This window comes from Clarias gariepinus, chromosome 3 (genome assembly GCF_024256425.1).
Source record: "Clarias gariepinus isolate MV-2021 ecotype Netherlands chromosome 3, CGAR_prim_01v2, whole genome shotgun sequence".
Taxonomy (NCBI): Eukaryota; Metazoa; Chordata; class Actinopteri; order Siluriformes; family Clariidae; genus Clarias; species Clarias gariepinus.
In genome coordinates this window covers 46,040,001-46,059,255 of record NC_071102.1, presented here as the reverse complement: position 1 = coordinate 46,059,255, position 19,255 = coordinate 46,040,001, and the positions used below count along the sequence as shown (strand labels likewise).

General features: G+C 41.7%; 2 protein-coding genes across 6 annotated transcripts in view; one reads left to right on the top strand and one right to left on the bottom strand.

Annotated features, from left to right (window-relative positions):
• Positions 1–19,255, top strand: part of glsa (glutaminase a) — a 91,017-nt gene that overhangs the window by 9,729 nt on the left and 62,033 nt on the right. For 4 of the 5 annotated variants that reach the window (XM_053492022.1, XM_053492021.1, XM_053492019.1 and 1 more), the window contains exons 13-18: positions 12–143; positions 487–579; positions 691–752; positions 847–923; positions 1,059–1,122; positions 1,231–2,667. In XM_053492022.1, coding sequence (XP_053347997.1) covers positions 12–143; positions 487–579; positions 691–752; positions 847–923; positions 1,059–1,122; positions 1,231–1,384 — 582 coding nt within the window. In that variant the 3' untranslated portion in view covers positions 1,385–2,667. Of the gene's footprint in view, positions 1–11; positions 144–486; positions 580–690; positions 753–846; positions 924–1,058; positions 1,123–1,230; positions 2,668–19,255 lie in introns of those variants that run through there. The other variant, XM_053492020.1, reaches the window with a different exon arrangement.
• The window catches only part of stat1a (signal transducer and activator of transcription 1a), a 24,285-nt gene continuing 8,922 nt past the window's right edge, over positions 3,893–19,255 (bottom strand). Inside the window, exons 4-25 of the mRNA XM_053492018.1 lie at positions 16,895–16,990; positions 16,711–16,800; positions 14,822–14,900; positions 14,114–14,205; positions 13,752–13,903; positions 13,010–13,168; positions 12,471–12,563; positions 12,249–12,308; positions 11,964–11,987; positions 11,633–11,720; positions 11,498–11,539; positions 11,296–11,379; positions 10,546–10,644; positions 10,321–10,456; positions 10,121–10,176; positions 9,911–10,002; positions 9,585–9,724; positions 9,273–9,461; positions 7,350–7,422; positions 5,895–5,964; positions 5,744–5,773; positions 3,893–5,476 (exon numbers count right to left, since the gene is read on the bottom strand). Of these exons, the coding sequence (XP_053347993.1) occupies positions 5,450–5,476; positions 5,744–5,773; positions 5,895–5,964; positions 7,350–7,422; positions 9,273–9,461; positions 9,585–9,724; positions 9,911–10,002; positions 10,121–10,176; positions 10,321–10,456; positions 10,546–10,644; positions 11,296–11,379; positions 11,498–11,539; positions 11,633–11,720; positions 11,964–11,987; positions 12,249–12,308; positions 12,471–12,563; positions 13,010–13,168; positions 13,752–13,903; positions 14,114–14,205; positions 14,822–14,900; positions 16,711–16,800; positions 16,895–16,990 (1,971 nt within the window). The 3' untranslated portion in view covers positions 3,893–5,449. The remainder of the gene's footprint in view (positions 5,477–5,743; positions 5,774–5,894; positions 5,965–7,349; positions 7,423–9,272; positions 9,462–9,584; positions 9,725–9,910; positions 10,003–10,120; positions 10,177–10,320; positions 10,457–10,545; positions 10,645–11,295; positions 11,380–11,497; positions 11,540–11,632; positions 11,721–11,963; positions 11,988–12,248; positions 12,309–12,470; positions 12,564–13,009; positions 13,169–13,751; positions 13,904–14,113; positions 14,206–14,821; positions 14,901–16,710; positions 16,801–16,894; positions 16,991–19,255) is intronic.

Genomic DNA, 19,255 nt, shown 5'->3' with positions numbered 1-19,255 from the left:
GTGTGTTGTAGGTGGGTTTACCATCGAAGTCGGGCGTGGCAGGTGGTATTTTGTTGGTGGTTCCCAACGTGATGGGAATCATGTGCTGGTCTCCTCCTCTGGACAAACTGGGGAACAGCGTCCGCGGCATCAAGTTCTGCACGGTACCATCCTGTCTGTCTGTCTGTCTGTCTGTCTGTCTGTCTGTCTCTAGTACAGTCTGTGTTTGTAATTCTGTGTCTTTTGCATCATCTGATAGGTATGGACATGTGGGTCTCTTTTTATTTGTCTCTCTCTCCATAGGTTTCTGTCTGTCTGTCCCCCCTCCCCCTCTCTCCCTTCCCTCTGTCCCTCTCTCTCTATCTTACAGTATTTTATGTTTTATACAGATGATTAACACTGCGCTCAGTCCCTAGTGTGTGACTTAATGAAGCCAGGAGACACTAAAGGGTGGCCATAAAATGATAGTGTGTGTGTGTGTGTGTGTGTGTGTGTGTGTGTGTTTAGGATCTAGTGCAGCTGTGTAACTTCCACAACTATGACAATCTGCGGCACTTTGCTAAGAAGCTGGATCCTCGGCGAGAGGGCGGAGACGAGCGGGTGAGTGACACATCACTCTACCAATCACAGCTGCCCTCTGTGTGTGTGTGTGTGTGTGTGTGTGTGTGTGTGTAGGTGCTAGCTGTATTATTGTTCTCTCTTTTATTCCAGGTGAAATCTGTTATTAATCTGCTGTTTGCTGCCTACACGGGGGACGTCTCTGCACTGAGGAGGTGAACAGCACGCGCACACACACACACACACACGCACACCTGTCTCACCTTCCTGCATCCTCGCTGATGCGCCCAACCTTTTGTGTGTGTGTAGGTTTGCTCTGTCCTCCATGGACATGGAGCAGAGGGACTACGACTCCAGGACGGCGCTCCACGTGGCTGCAGCTGAAGGTATCAACACCTCGGTGTTACCACTCTCCTCCGCCCCCCTATATATATATATATAAGGCCATTGATTTATAACGTGTAAACAATTATTAGAGAGTTTGTTCTGTGTGTGTGTGTGTGTGTGTGTGTGCTTCGCAGGTCACTCTGAGGTTGTGCGCTTTCTTCTCGAGGCGTGTAAGGTGAACCCCGTTCCCCGAGACAGGTGAGAAGGGGAGCATCTGCTGGACCAATCCCTGTGAACGAGTGGTTGCTATAGAAACCATAACATATTCAAGTTAAGTGCTTTACCGCTGTGTGTGTGTGTGTGTAGGTGGGGGAACACTCCCATGGACGAGGCTGTTCACTTCGGTCATCATGACATCGTGACCATTCTGCAGGATTATCACAACAATTACAGTCCTCAGGAGAGCGGCACCAACGGGGACAAGGATACAGCGGAGAAGAACCTGGACGGCATGCTCTGAGCGCGTGTGTGTGTGTGTGTGTGTGTGGGCCAAGTTTTAATGTATGGGTATGTGGTAATGTGTTTTTGTGCAGAAGTGTGCATTTCTATTGGATCTCGTTAGACGTATTGTGTGTGTGTGTGTGTGTGTATGAGTGTGTGTCGCCCCACGTTGTGTCCCAGGGACGTGATCTTAAGGTGATGGCCCACAGGGTTGCCAGATTGATGCCATGTCCAAATCCATTTCATCACAAAGCACTAACTATTCTTCTAAGCGCTGCTCTAATTTCATGACTGCTTAATTATGAAGATTTGAAACACACCAATCTGGCAACCCAAATGTTTCAGGGTTGTTTCGCTTTTTTTTCATGTTGTATAAGTGTAATGTTAGATATGCAGAAATATTCAGCGTCAGGTTGTTGTTGTTTTTAGATAGATATAGAACGAAGAGGTTGGTTTATTTATTTTTTTTAAGAAACGATAAATCAGGTCTGTGCTAATGGACGAGCTTTACTTCAATTGTTTGTGGTTTCTTTTGCATTTTTAAAGGATTTTAAAAGGTTAATGGTATTCATACGTGGCAGTAATCACCAACACAGTAAATCACAATCATTCGACGTAAACCCGAAATGCTAATACATCTGGAACCTTTCACTGGTCGTCCAGTCAGTAATGAAACGTTCTCTAGATTCGTACGATTAGTACATGATTTACCCTTCATGCACACAAAGCCCCGCCCACCCTGACCTACACTGGTAGAATTGGCACTGACCCATGACATCACTTTAATGCCTTTTCGTTCGTTCATTATAACACAATAAAAGCACGTAAGCAACCGGCCCGTGCTGATTTATTACAACGCTCGCGCGTTTAATGCAAGAACCGTCTTGAGATTTAGCATTTAACCAGCACTCGTACATAAACAAAACTTCAACGAAAAATTTTAATAATTGATTTTAGAAAGCTGTCGCGTTAGCCAGGTTGTGTTGTGCAATAGACCAGGAGCAATATCGCTAATTAGAGGGAGAAAAACGGTCCTGTTGTTTTCAGGTGCACTGTGTGTTTCATTACCGGTTTTAGACTGAGCTGTGGGCGGAGTAAAGCATGTCTTTCCTCAGCACCATCGTACACTTACTTGACTTAAACCATTATTATTATTATTATATATCATATGCTACAGACTTTCCAGGTCATTAGTACAGATGTATAAATGATCAAAATCGCTTTTTGCACCTTTTCAATTTTTTTGCGCTAAAATGGACCAAAATTAAGTGGAACTCTTGTGGAGAGGTTCTTTTTTTCTTATTTATACATCTGGAACATGTGCTTTTTTTTTTTTTTAATCCCGTGTGTGTGTGTGTGTGTTTTTTTTTTTCCTGGTTCTGTATTTTCAGTGTGTTTAAATTTGTATTATGGTGATGTTCTGCACTGGTAATTATGGGCTTGGAGTGTGTTTAGCGCAAGTTTTTATGCAATACGCTCTTTTTATTTGTTTTATTTGTGTGTGTGTGTGTGAGATCAGTTCTGAAAGCACTGAGGTTAGCAGGTGAGTTTTAGGGACCAGAGAGATGAAGATGAATTAGTGTAGAGACTCTCGTAAAGACCAAATCAGATTCACAACAAAGGTTTTTGTTTGTTTATGTATTTATTGAATGGATATGACTTGAAACATAAAACAACCAAAAGAACAAAGGTTACTGGATGCACTGATGACATGGGCAATCCCAAATTATTGGCACCCTATAGTTACGCACACTTACACACAGAGAGTACATTAATAATAATGATGTAATGGCCGATGCTTTTCATTTAAGCTCCTGGACGTTCCATAGAGTTTTATGTAAATACACAAGACATTAGCCTAATACCCTCCACCAAGGATGAAAAAAATAATAAAAGAAGCTGCCGTCCACTGTGGGGGTTATTTCCCCCCCTAAAAGTATTGGCACCCTCCCCTGAGGTTTTTTGCTGCTTCTCCATCGGGCGTGCTCTTCTGTTCTCTTTAGGGTGCTAAAAATTTTGGAGTGTACTCCCCAAATTACAGATCTCCGCACAACTACTATAACAGTGCATCCAGGCTGCGAAAGCATTTGTCCCATGTACCACTGAGGCCCCCCGAGAGAGTAAACACTTCCGCTTCCAGATTAACGGGCGGCGAGAGAGAGATCTTTACAGTAAAGTCATAAAAGATCAAAAAGCCGACAGTACGGAGGATAAACAGGAGGAACGGTTGTAGAATCTAGTGACACTCTGCGTTCTGACCAATCACAGGCTGTGTTTATGACTAAATGTATTTTTTATATATATACACACACGCACACACTATACACTCTCTCATGAATGTGTGTATGTTTCTGTCTGTATTCTTCCTGTTACACTGGCGCGATTACAGACCTGTTACAGCAGCGCAGCTGAGTATATATATATATATATATATATATATATATTTCACGAACAATACGTCCAATAAAGGCGAAGCTTTTGAAACGTCTATCATGTCAATATTTGTTGTTTTGTGGTTTTTCTTCCCCCAAGCAAAGCAGTGGTGAGAAACACTAAAAGGTCATAATAATAATAATCTAATCTTCATCAGCTTCATGCACGTGTCAGAAACGTGTCCCCTTATGTTCCCCTTTCACAACAGGAGCAGTGTACCAGTACCTCATAAACCTCTTTGTCAATTTCCTGTTGCCGTGGTTACCATATTTTGGGATGCCATTCTGTTGTTCTGTCATACAAATTTAAAGAATAAGACGAAGTTTTGGGGCCAAAAAAAAAAAAGAATTGGCGGGGGAGGGGCGGGGAATTTCCATGTTTAAAACTTAGAATTTTCAAGTTATAAGTTGAAATTTTCTAAAGAAAAAAAAGTTTAATTTTCAAGAAACAATATTTATTTATTATAATTACTATTATTATTAAAAACTAAATAAAATAAACAAAATAAAACAAAAAAATCTCATTTAGATTTTTTCCTAATTTTTTTTCCCTTTTCAAGGTTTTTAAAAAATTCTAAAATTTAAAGTTTTTTTTCTCCACAATTTTGACGTACAACTCGAAAATTCTGAGTTTTAAACTCGGAAATTCCCTGCCTTTCCTCTTTTAACAGTTTTTTTTTTTTTTTTTAATCCCATATTGGCTCTAAAACTGCTGTAAAACGAGGAGTCAGCGATGCATATATTTTTTAAAGCCACACAAATACACTTCTACACCTTTTTAAACTCCGCCGCTTGAATTCAGGGCCGTGCATTGCCAAGGTATCAATATAAAACATCACTGAGCACAAACACGCCCCCTGGTGCTGTTTAACTACAATAGCACCACTTCTTTCTTTTCTTCGCTTCTTTCGGAGTCAGAGCTTCGTATGAACACAGGATTTATTTATCTATTTTTTTAGCACACACACAAGCACACACACACACACACACCTCTGTGGGCTTCTAATCCACAAGTACGTACAGTATTTCTCCAGTATACTATTTAGGGGTTATAATCACCGACTCCTCCTTTAGATCTGACTGTGGAAGTGTGTTAGTTTGGAAAGCGCTCATGTCTTTAAATCATTTAAATTGTTTGTTCAGATAATTAAATAACCCCGCCTCCAGTAACAAGGCCTCATTCTGCCGTGGTCTGTGTGTATGGGATGAGGGGGAAGAGAAAAAAAAAATTCCTCTTTTTAAAATAATACTAATGATGCTAATCTGCTGCGCTAGTGAATGAGATGGATTAACAGTTACTGATCATCCATGAAAAAGATTTAATACAAAAGATACAGCTTTGTTTAGTTTTTTTTTTTCTGTGCACATATATTTGGTGCACCTTCCTGACTAACTGGTAAGGCAAGAGGAAAAGTGCATCAGCAGCAAGTAAGTGCTTTTAACATAAATTTAAGGTGCGTTAAATTCCCGTTGGCTTTTTGTTTTTTTTTTTGCTTGCTTGTTGGTTTTTTAATGTAGGCGTTAGACCTGTGTGTTCAGCTTCTAGAAAAATCTGAGTAATGAATGTGAAGAGGACATGCTGAAGCTCCAGCGCTGTTTCTGTAGACGGAGGAGACGAACGCGGGGCGAAACGTCTCGGCTCTGTTCGTCCGTCAGTCGTCGGCAAGGCCACAGCACAGCTGGGGGAGGAGGGGGGGACACGGGGGATTAGCACTTCATCACACAGCTTTAATGATTCATGATGAAAGGAGATACAAACACACGTTCTCTGGAGTCAATCACTATTACTGAATCCAGTTCTAAAGCAAATTCACACGACACTTCCAGAACTGGAGGTCAGAGTATCACTAGACTGATTTCCTTGTCTTTACATTCACACAAATTTCTGTTAAATAAATAAATACACCATCCTGTTCTAGACCTCTAGACCTGTAAAAGTGTTTTACCTCTCCGAGCTCTCCAGTCAGATCACGGGTCTAAAAGAAAAGAGAATCGGTTTCAGTTTTAATAAGACACATATATACTGTAGTGTCATATTAATTGAAAAAAAATTATATCCAATTTGGCACAAAAAAACTAAAACACCAGCATGCTCACCATGCGCTCCAGCTCTCCGTACACCTCAGGCGACAGCGGCATCATGATGTCGTTATACTCTGAGGTTTTCCTGCAGAGAACGAGAAGGTTTTACGCTTAGAGTCGTATAGTTTTTCCGATCTCTGTGAATGGAGGGGGTGGAGCCACCGACGCCTGTGTGTCTTCTGTGTCCGTTATCAACAAGCTGGCTTACTGTGATGGGTGACGTGTAGTTACATGATTGAACTGACAGTGATTGGTCATCGGTGCGGTCCTAATGTTGACTGAACCCGTCTAACACAATCAGGGCCAATCTGTGATAGCCGTCCAACACAATCGGGGGACAATCTGTGATAGCCGTCCAACACAATCGGGGGACAATCTGTGATAGCCGTCCAACACAATCGGGGGACAATCTGTGATAGCCGTCCAACACAATCGGGGGACAATCTGTGATAGCCGTCCAACACAATCGGGGGACAATCTGTGATAGCCGTCCAACACAATCGGGGGACAATCTGTGATAGCCGTCCAACACAATCAGGGCCAATCTGTGATAGCCGTCCAACACAATCGGGGGACAATCTGTGATAGCCGTCCAACACAATCGGAGACATTCTGTATAACCATCTAAATTAAAGTCACACTGCTGCACTTTTCACTAATGTTCATGACTTACTGAGCAAACACCTGAGCTTTGTCTCCAGAGGTGGGCAGTAACGAGTTACATTTACACTTGCGTATCGTTTTGAAGTAAATGTACTTCTATGAGTAGTTTTACTGCACCATACGTTTTACTTTTATTTAAGAAGAAACGCTACTCTCACTCCGCTACACTCGACTTCACTCTTCAAACCATTTATTCTACACATGCAGCAGGTGGATCTACTGCATGACTGTTTCACCAATCAGATGCAGCAACAATAATCACATGACTTAGTTTGACTAATCAGCCGCAGTAACAATAACCACATGTAGTCACATGACCACACTCTCAAACCGGCAGCATGGTGGGGGGAAAAGTCTTCAGCCAGCGTCCCTGGCCTCATATACGCATGTTTTGCTTACACACAGGGCAAAAAAACAGCTTCACACTGTGTGTGTGTTTTGTCTCTATCTGACAAAACACACACACACACACACACTTCAGCACATAAACGCTCGACTTCTAACCTGAGGAAACATATCACTGTTTCACTGAATGTTGCAATGTTGGCATATTTAATTATTATAATGATACTAAACTTTAATATATTTATAATTACCCAAAAAAAATTAATCAGTCATTGCGATTGAAACAGTTACTCAGGACTTGAGTATCTTTTCACCGAATGCTTTTTTCTTTTACTATTATTAACATTATTTATACTTGAGTACAATGTTTTGGCTACTCCACCCACCTCTGCTTGTCTGTGTGTGTGTGTGTGTGTGTGTGTGTGTGTGTGTGTGTGTGTGTGTGTGTGTCATGTGACCCACATTTCAGACACGGAGATGAGTGTGGTCTTGATATAATCATCCGACTTCTTCTCCACGTCCATGGGTTCGTGTTCTACAGACAGACAGAGGAGATGATCAAACTCCAGCAGTGTGTGGAAGAATCTTAGAATCAAGTTAATATTTCACAAATCTCAATATTATTTGTGTAGAGCGTGGAGGAGATAACTGTACTACTCTTTAATACTATTATACACTCTTCTATATGGCTGTGCTTAAATATATTATATAGTAAATATAATATTATACAGTAAATATAATATATACATAATTACAGTAAACATATTACACTATACACCCTGTTCCAACCTACACTCTACTATTTTACATCACTGTTCTATAACACAATACACTAATCTATACTACACTACTGTATACTACACTACACTAATCTATACTACACCACACTTATCTATACTACACTACTGTATATTACACTACACTAATGTATACTACACTACGCTAATTCATACTATACTACACAACGCAAATCTATACTATACTACACTACGCTAATCTATACTACACTACTGTATACTACACTACACTAATCTATACTACACTACACTTATCTATACTACACTACTGTATATTACACTACACTAATGTATACTACACTACACTAATGTATACTACACTACACTAATTCATACTATACTACACTACACTTATCTATACTACACTACTGTATACTACACTACACTACTGTATACTACACTACACTAATGTATACTACACTACACTAATTCATACTATACTACACTAATTTATACTATACTATACTACACTAATCTATACTACTCTACACTAAACCATACTACTCTACACTAATCTATACTACTCTACACTAATCTATACTACAATACACTAAACCATATTACACTACACTAATCCATACTACACTACACTAATCCATACTACACTACACTAATCCATACTACACTACACTAATCTATAATACACTAATCCATACTACACTACACTAATCCATACTACCCTACACTAATCTATACTACACTAATCCATACTACACTACACTAATCCATACTACACTACACTACACTAATCTATACTACCTTACATTAAAAAAATAATAAAAAACTGAATTGAATTGTGTTGAAGAACCCCAGCTGGTGGAGCTGGGACTCAAACCACCGAGCTTTAACACACTGAGGATGTTCGATTCCCGGGTGATGCTGTAACCTCTCACAGCCGGAGGTCTAGAGAGAGCTGATTGGCCGAGCTCTCTCAGAGGGGAGGAATGAGAGTTTCTTTGTGCTCCTACATTAATCACGGCTCTACAGCCAATTAGGGGCGTCTGTGAGCTCACGCACGCGAAAGGAGCGGATAGCGCTGTTCTCCGAGTGTGTGACTCCGCCCCTAACGTTGCGTGAGCGAGCAGTTCGAAAAAAAAACAAAAACTGTAAGTGACGTCACGTGGTTCGGAGGAAACATGATAGTCTTCGGCCCTCCCGACTGAGTGGTAGTAGTAGCCTTAAAGTGGAGCCCCCTAGTGACAGGGAGGAATTGGACACGACTAAATTAGGGAGAAAATTGGGATAAATAAATTTTTAAAAAATGATGATGAGATTTGGGAAGTGCCGTAGAATATTTCACGTTTCATACCGGGTCACAGCCTCGTTACATTGGCAAACTTAACCTAACTATACTATAATACACTATTCTGCGCTATACTACACCTCTTTGTATACTGAATATATATATATATATATAAAAAACACTATATTACACCACATGGTTCTACATTATACTATAATTTACTCTATACTGGTTTTTATACTCTGCTACAGTGTGTTTATAATAATACATGGAAAGTGTATTTAAATATCACAATATGAAGCAGTCTTGTGAACACAGCGTGTGTGTGTGTGTGTGTGTTCTCACTGTCAGTAGGTTTGGAGTAATATTTGCAGAAGGCATCGTCTTTGGGCGTGTTTGGGTACAGGAAGCGCAGCGGGTCCTCGGGGACGTTGTCGGCCGCCATCACTCTGTAGTTTCTGAGGATGTCGGCCAGGGAGACGGCAGAGAGCTCCTTCTTAGTGTAGGGCTCGACCGAGCGCACCTGCGGTTCACCTACACACACACACACACACATACGGCTTATAAGGAACAAATACAGTTCGTATGTCCAGATCAACGCTTTTATGCGCGCACACACACACACTCGGACACAGATAGGATGTGGGTGTGTCTCACCGTTAGGGGTGTGTTCCACCCAGCTGAAGGTGATAGCGCCGTCTCGGTTACTCTCGCTGAAGCGCAGCAGGAACGTTCCAGGAGCTTTATCATTGAGCAGCGCCTTAGTGCGCTCCTTAGTCACAAATCCCATAATGCACCTGTGCACCAAGAGAGAAGACCCAAAAAAAAAAAAAAGGTCATGTTCAAGGTAAACCAAAAAGATACAGGAAGTGACGCCCATATAAGGATTATGAAACATAACAGGATACGATTGCATCACTAACACCAGACACACACACACACACACACTGTTTATTAGTCTGTAATCTGAGACGGATTATTACCCATCATCCCACAGGCTCAGGAGGTGTCTCTTGATCAGGTCCAGGATTCCCTCAATCCACAACCAGAAGGTGAAGTTCTTCTCACTGCCTCCCTGAACGAACAATTATTATTCAATAAAGACGAAAAAATACAATCTATATAAATCTGAATCATACAAAAAAAAAAACGCACAAACATGTTTGTGTGTGTGTGTGTGTGTGTGTTCGTACCTTACAGAATTTATTCCAGGGAATCTGAGCCTCAGGGTCTTTAGCTGCTTTTGGGCCTGTGGGGTTAAAACAGAAACAGTTCTGTATAGTACTGCATGAGCACGAGAAAGAGAGAGAGAGAGAGAGAGAGAGAGAGAGAGACGGAGAAGTCTCTGTCCGTCTGTCTGTCTGTCTGGCTTGTCGTGGTGTCCAGCACTCACCCAGCAGTTTGTGTCCCAGCATGCTCAGCTGCTCAGTGTTCAGGCCTCGCTTGGTGATGGAGGAGAACTGCCAACTCAGCACCTCGGACAGTTGACCCCAACTCACAGGGGGCGGGTTCACGAAGAACGCCAGGTTCTGCCAGTTTGGAAACCAGGTTTAAAAAGACGACCGAGAACGTTTAGCATCAGGAAGAGGTGGGGGAAGAGATCGGGGGCGTGGCCTACCTTGGGGTCGGAGGTCAACATGTTGTACCACATGATGGAGGCCCAACCACATGGCAGCTGGCTCACGTTGGAGATCACCACAATGGGCAGAGACGACGTCTGACGGCAGAGAAAATCATGACATTTCTTTATCTGTCCACTAGGTGGCACAAAGAAACAAAACCAACAGCAGCCACCATGATTCGGTTTTTAACAATTGGCTCTTTCGGTTCAAAAACGACTAGACAAAATCTAGACAAAGTTTGTGTTAGTTTCATCAATTAAAATAAATAATACTGTACAGGAACTAAGTCACGCCTTTCAGCCGAAGGAAAGACGCTGCTTGGACAGGTGGAATAACTGAGGTTTTATTTGATTCAGGTAATATTAATTCTAACACAGGTAGTTTAGATGTGGAAAAGGTTTCCCATGCAGGTATTTTTCATATAAAAATCTACATGAGTTTAAAAAAAGAACTCCATTAGGGGGCTAATGAGTCTTCTTACTTCAGGTCATTTTGGGTACGGATCCAATCACAAAACCATCTCAGACTTTATTTTAGTACTGAACTGTAAGTTTGCATTTTAAATAAATGTGTGTTTTTACTATTAAGGCTTAAACATTGGATTTGGAGTGTTTTCACATCAGGTTTTTGACACTAAACTCTGGTTCATTTTGATCAATGTGAACACGACTGCTCGGTGCTCTTAAACCGTTCCCAGGCACGGTACGGATCGATCCAGATGAGTGTGAAAGCAGTCTGTTTCTCACCTCGAAGTTGATGACCAGTCCAGACCAGCACAGCTCCGCCTCAAATGTAAAAGAGTGGAGCTCCTCAGTGACAATCAGTGGACCCTGTCACACACACACACACACACACACAAGCTGGTTTCGGTTTGAGTTTCAGTTCAGTACACAGGGGCAGGATTGTGGGTGATTGTGGGTAAATCATGTTGGTGATGTGACCCGTTACCTCGTTCGTCCTGTTTCCCGCCACCTTCTGCTCTTTCAGTTGCTGTTTTAGGTTAAAAAAATTAGAAAATAAATAAATAATTCATAAATCCGGGTCATTGTAAAGTTGTATAACTGTTAGTACTGAATCGTCTACCAGGTGTCGGAACTCAGCAGCCATCCCGATCGACTCCTCCATGTTCATCACCTTCATGCTCGTCCCCAGGATGTTAAACTTCCGGAAACTGGAGACAAACACGCGATGTCAGATTACACACAGGTCTGTGCTTTATACAGTATTTATTTATTGATTGATTTATTGATTGATTGCAGGGGGAAACTGAACCAGGTGAACAGAAAACAGGTTGGGAATCAGTCACACTCACAAAAACACACACTCTCAAACGCGCTGGAATAACATGCGCTAATTCTTTAAACATCATTATTTTATATTTTCAAACATGAAAGTCTTTAAAACGTGATCTTACCCTTTCCTCTTCTCGGTCACATCTCTAGGGAGAAAAACAAAACAAAACACGGAAACGATGATGTAGTTTAAGACTCTACAGTCCCACTGGGTGTGGCTTAATATTCTAATGAGCGTACTTGATTGACAGGCGACTCCTCACTAGACGTGTTTTGCCTGCTAGATTAGACTCGACTTACACGTTTCGCTTTCTAGGTTTTACTTTAAGTTGTTTTTATTAAAGGCTGTGAGCGGGTTAAATGAGGAACCAGAAGTGCAATAAAACCAGGTTTAAACTCAGACTTACTTATCCAGGTGCACTTTCACCCGAACCGTGTGATTAAACTCCTGAAGCTTCACCAGGAGCCTGAAGAGCAACACAGACAAACATCACACGCCAGCACACACCCCAGGCATTATTCATGCAATAATCACAGTACGATTGTGTGTTATAGAGAGATTCCTGGGGTGTGACAGGAGGAAGTGTGTGTGTGTGTATGTGTGTGTGTGTGTGTGTGTTTGTTTATACCTGACTTTGAGAGTAAACAGAACGCCAGTCTTCAGCACCAGTGGCCTCTGCAGTTGTGTCGGCATACACGGCTGTCTTTCCACCACCATGGAGCTACAACACACACACACACACACACACACACACACACACACCCTCAGACTACATGGAAGGGTGAAATTTTTTTCCCTTCTTGCTGTTTGTAACTGGTAGTGTGTGTGATGTGTGTGTGTGAAGGCGTTCATGTTATATTAGCAATTTTAAAAAACTATTATTATTATTTTTTTTAAGTATCTTGTAAACACGTGGATGAATCGGCTTGCTATTTCAGGGAACACCTGGACGACCACCTCGTGTGTTCTGGTGTTTAAGGAACACCTGGGTGTTAGGTGTTTCGTTATCACCTCAACATTAATCTTGTGTGTGCTGAGACACCAATGGGGCGCACTGGAGATGACACAGTAAAGAGTAGCAGAGTGAACAGCAGTTGTCATAGTGTGTGTGTGTGTGTGTGTGTGTGTGTGTGTGTGTGTGAAGAGAAAAACCCGCTGCAGTCTCACTTGGTGATCAGTGTTTTAAGGTGTGTGAGCGCACGGTCCTCCAACGAGCTCCGACTCAGCATGATGGGGTCCTGGGGGTATGAATACTTCTGCTCCAGCTCCAGGAGCTTCTTCAGCTGCTGATGAACGTTCAGGAGACACTCGCCCAGCGCTGTGAACCTGCACAGAGAGAGAGAGAGAGGGAGAGAGAAATTTATGCAGTTGTGTAAACAATTACAGTGATAAGCATTTAAACACACACACACACACACACACACACACACACACACACACTTTGGCTGTGAAGTTTGTTAACATGGCTTTCAAGTGAACCGTTACTTTAGACAATCTGTGGAAACGAGCGCTCTCTGTCTCTGTCTCTGTGTCTCTCTCTCTCCCTCTTTCTGTCTCTCTCTCTGTCTCTCTCTCTGTCTCTCTCTCTGTCTCTCTCTCTGTCTCTCTCTCTCTCTCTCCAGACCGTCTCTGTAGGAGTTGCGTAACTTCCGTCACTTCCGTGACTTGCATAACTTCCTTTGTGTAACGAGCTCGTTGTGTAATTAGTAGCGAATTCCTGGGTGCAATAAACACGGCTTCCTGAAAGTGTGTGAGAGACTGAACCTGTATAACTGTAACTAAAGCTATCTGCAAAGATGCTTTGTGTGTGTGTGTGTGTGTGTGTGTGTGTGTGATAAGATGATCTGAATGCCTGGCTCAGGTGTGTATGGAGAACATTCCGGTCTGGGGTGGTGATTTGGTGTCGTACCAGTTCTGCAGCTGATCGAGGCAGACGTTGGTGAGTCCCCCGATGCAGGACATCTGCTGGCGTCTCTTCCATTCGGACAGCTCCACCGTGATCAGCTCGTACTCCAGCTGCTCCACCAGGTTCAGCACCTCGGACATTTGGCCCACCACCTCCTACACACACACATGGCAAGCTGTTGCTAGCTAGATATCTGAGAAGTTTAAAGCTAGGATTATAAAAGAGGATCTCAGTTAGCATGACGAACAGATTATACGGTGACGCAGGATAGCACAGTTACGCCATGTCCGGTGTCCTATATACTGGTATCCAGTAAGAGGTTTTGGATGGAAACACGGGAGAACAAGCTGGAGAACCTGCCTTACCCTTCTCAAATCGTTGAGTTTCATGAACATGGCTCTGAGGTACAGTTTCTCGCGATTTAGCTCCTCCTTCGTTACCGTTCCATTCAGCTCCTCTGTAAGAACAAGACAGCGAAAAATCTTATAGTTAAATATTATTTAATATAATAAAATTACATTTTTATTATAAAACAATAAAAATTGCGCAGCGACAGTGTTAACCACTACACCTTACATTAACTTAGAATGTTGAGGAGAAAACCCATTTGGAGCTCGTCTTCCAGCCCAGAATTTTAGACTGTCAGACTGCGGGCCAATAGTCAGATCCTGGGGGCGGAGCTTCTTTAATAATTGTAAGAAATCACTCAAATGATCAATCAAACCGTTCAAATGTTGAAGCCGCCCAAGATCTAGAGACGTGGTGTGGGGGCGGACTCATCTTACCTGTCGCTCCTTTAATATTTACTCAATAAACCAGGTGGTCCGATGTCTCGGGTGACTTGTGCAAAAGTAATTGCCCCCTCATACAACTACACCAAAGCTACACCATCTGTACCAGCGGTTACACGGAAACAAACCCTTCAGTGTTCTACATCGCTGTGCAGCCAACTGAGCCAGACTTCCCTGTTTATATGTAAACTTCAAAGGAGACACTTGTGTTGTATTTTGTCTACCATTTAAAAAATAAATAAATAAATAAAAAGACAACAACAGATGTGGTGTTGGAAATACCATGACTCTGTAAAGTCTTGCTCTTGAAGTCGTGTTCGTCCTGCAGATCCTCCAGGTTCTTGATGTTCTGCTCGTTTTCCTGGTTTATAAAGAGGAAAAAAAAAGAAAAATCTAATCACCATAAACTCAATAAAGGCAAAAAAAAAAAAAATTTTGTTATTTGGTGTTGAAGGTATGACATGCACATGTACTGTTGCATCAAAAAATGTAAGAGCTAATAATAAATGCAAATGTAGGTGGAAGGAGGAGGGGTGGATATATAAACAGTTGTTCCTTCCTCTCTCTCTCTCTCTCTCTCTCTTAAACTTAACGTCAGGAGCGGACTGGCCATCGGGAGCACCGGGACATTTCCCGGTGGCCTGATGGTCGTTCTGGCCTGCCGGCTGCCGCTGTGCAGACGATCAGCCTGGCATGTGATAGGCTGGTGTATAACTACGAATTAATTAACGGATCTCTTAATCTACGAATCTGGCAATGAAAAGGGAGGGGAAGATTAGAAGATCAGGAGGGAAAATTGCACTCCCACATCACATGACCCAACGTCAGCGACGCACTGCCTTATATCTGGCTAAATCGTTCAAAAAATGGAGCATAAACGCAAAGGAGGAGCAGAGAGTCAGCGTAAAAAAAAAAAGGAAAAAAGCCCTGGCCGCAGACGCAGCAAGCTGCTGCAAAATCCCAGCCATGTTCGCCAGTAAGGGAACAGGTCGGTCAAGATTACATCTACATTATATTTATAATAACTTGGCAGACGAACACTTTCATCCAAATCACTTACGTAGATCATCACAATCGATAAAACTAAACCAACAAACGAGCAACAATATGTAAGTGCTGCTGTGCTGTGTCAAGTCTCGTTTCGTCTGAAAAGGTGACGAAGGAAGCAGCAGTAGCACTAGTGCTGTAAATGCTCCTGCTGTTGAGCTAGAGGTGGTGGACAGTTCAGCGTTTGTGTCAGAGCGTTTGACTTCAGGTAAAGTTAAAGATAAGCTAAACTAAACATGCATGCAGCAGGCTATACTTTTTAAACAACATGTGCTTTTTATGATTTATAAGATCAGTAGTAGGACTGTGATTTTGGGGACATACAACTGATGGCTGCACAATTATAAGTACAGATTATTGAACACGCTTATTTCATATTGCAGAGCAACTAGATGTGCAGAGTGAGAGAGAGAAGGATTCAGGGAAAGATTAAGGAGACAGTGAAAGCCTTTATATCTCTTTTGATTATTTTGCCTGTCCACAGTCTAAGGATTTAGATTTTTTTTTTAAGTATCACCCAATTCAAACGCCTACTGGTGTACTAGTAGTGCTAATTACTTACTGTTTACTCTTACTGGTCTGTTCCACATAATGCCATAATTGAGTAAACATTGTTATCTGTTATTTACGCTGTCATAGGTTTTGTTAAGTTTATTTGTGTTTGTAGCAAATTTTCTATTTGTCATTGGTTTGGTAGTATAAATGGTGTATTCCTAGTGAGTTGTTAAGGGCTATTTTTTTATTCATTTATATTGCATCTGGTAGTCTACCTGTTACAATAATAGGGTTAGCCTACAAGTTTATCAGTCCAGTAGATTACATGAATAGGGTGGTGGTGACTGCAGCAGCAGAGGTGGCCTGGGAGTGGAGTCAAATTCCCCGGCCTGAATTATTGTCCCAGTCCGCCACTGCTTAACGTCCTTATCACAGAACCTGAACGTACAGCTTTATCTGATGGATACAGAGCGCTGACACTGGAGACTCCTTCCTGAAATCTGGTTGAAAGCTTGTAGGTAAAGAAAACCGATTGCTCGTATGCATTTTTATAAAGAGGAAGAAAGCGAGTGTGTGATTGCTCGGCGGTTTGTGGCGTCAACGTTGCGGGACTAGCGAGTGATCCTCACCTGCACTTTGGTCTTGATGTCCTTCACCTTGCTGTCCAGCTCTCTCTGTTTCTCGATCATCATGTCGCTCTGAGCGTTCTGAGGCGAGCTCTGCGGCAGACACCACACCGTTTTATATACACGATAAAAAAACAAACATCTGCGCGCGGTAATAACTGTTTATTTTCACTTTGGGCTTTTTCACCTCAGAGATCTGAGCAGCTGCCAGGATCTTCCTCTCCTCACTCAGGTTCTTGCTGATGATCATGGCCATGGAGACAGGGTTGTCCCCAAACAGGGTCTGGAACAAACACAGAAATGATTAGATGAGTGTGTGTGTGTGTGTGTGTGTGTAGTTTGGGATGGTTATCTCTAAGGCGGTACCTCCCACCTCACACAGTGTTTGAACAGAACTAGAGATCTGAGGTGTAGAGAATAATCAGGAAAATCTCTGAAAAATCTTCTGAAAATCTCCTGAAAATCCTCAATTATACATATTTCAGTTGTTCTGTAAATAATCTGATATAACAGTTTTTTTTTTAAATCCTAAAGTGTTTCTCTATAAAACTGTGTTTAAAATGTTTTTAGATTTTCCTGCAAGAAAAAGAAACAGTACAGAGATCAAAAGACACCTGGAGGACCACAAGTCTCTACAAACACACAGACACAGTGTGTGTCACTGTATGTGTGTGTGTGTGTGTATGTAAAAGTGTGTATTTATGTGAGTATGTGTGAGACAGAGTGTGTGTGTTTGTGTGTGTGTTTATGTATACAGAGAACCACAGTAAGCAAAATGCAGAAGTTGGGCGTGAGAGAGAGTGTGTGTGTGTGTGTGTGTGTGTGTGTGTGTAAGTCACTGTGAGTGTGTGTGTATGTAAGTCACTGTGATTGTGTACGTGTGTGTGTGAGTCACTGTTTCTGTATCAGTGTATGAGTCAGTGTGTGTGTTTGTGTGGGAATCAGTGTGTGTGAGTCACTGTAACTGTGTGTGTGTGTATCTGTGTGTGAATGTATATGTTTGTATCAGTGTGTATAAGTGTGTGTGTGTGTGTGTGTATATGTGCGTGTGTGTGTGTACTGTATATGTGTGTGTACTGTATATGTGTGTGTACTTTATATGTGTGTGTACTGTATATGTGTGTGTACTGTATATGTGTGTGTACTGTATGTGTGTGTGTACTGTATGTGTGTGTGTACTGTATATGTGTGTGTACTGTATATGTGTGTGTACTGTATGTGTGTGTGTGTAACAAAAATGTAGAAACACTCAAAGTCAGTTTTAGTAACTTAATTAACATAAAGACCACAAACTTGGATCAGACTGAATGCGCAGACGGCACCTCTGATCTGAAGCTAGGACTGTTAAATATTAGATCTCTCGCATCTAAAGCAGTTATAGTTAATGAAATTATCACAGATCAGGAGTTTGATATACTCTGTTTAACAGAAACCTGGATTAAACAGGACGAGTATGTAGCTCTAAATGAAGCTAGTCCTCCTGGATACAGCTACATACACCAGCCTCGGTTAACTGGTAGAGGAGGAGGCGTCGCAGTTATTCACAATGATAATCTGACTATTGTACAAAAACACGGACACAAATTTAATTCATTTGAAATTCTTTATAGTAACATAACAAGTGTAGCTACAAATATTAAGTCAGCTCAGTCGATCCCGCTAATTGTCATTTACAGACCTCCAGGGCCGTACTCGGAATTTCTTAGTGAATTTGCAGATTTCCGCTCAAACCTAGTCGTTTCTGTAGACAAAGTGTTAATTGCTGGAGATTTTAATATTCATTTTAAGAATCCAGAAGACCCTGTGCGTAAAGCATTTATGTCCATACTGGACTCAGTAGGAGTAAATCAGTGTGTAGTAGGACCCACTCATAAAGCAGGTCACACTTTAGATTTAATAATATTATTCAGATTAAGTATAAGAAATTTATTCACAATTCCACTATCTGAAATTATCTCAGATCACTATCTTGTCTCAATTCAAGTGTGTCACAGTATTTATGTACGCACAGCGCCGCGCTACCGTATGAAACGTACATTCACATCAACTACCAAACAGAGTTTTATCAGTAATCTCCCAGAGTTCCCAACTTCGATTAGATCACCGTCTGACCCCACAGAACTCGATCAGGCGACTGAATATTTAGAGTCGACATTTCGCTATACCCTAGATAATGTAGCTCCAGTTAAAAGAAAAATTATTAAAAATCCTTTAAATTAGCAGTTATTAAACCAATAATTAAGAAACCTGACCTCGACCCCTGTCAGCTGTCCAGTTACAGGCCAATATCAAACCTCCCCTTTATCTCTAAGATTCTGGAAAAGATAGTAGCGGAGCAGCTATGCTCATATATACATAGAAATGGCATACATGAACTGTATCAGTCAGGATTTAGGCCTCATCACAGTACAGAGACAGCGCTCGTTAAAGTAGTAAATGACATTCTATTGGCCTCTGATCAGGGTTGTGTAACTATGCTTGTATTACTTGACCTCAGTGCAGCTTTTGACACAATTGATCATGCTATTCTTCTTCACAGATTAGAAAA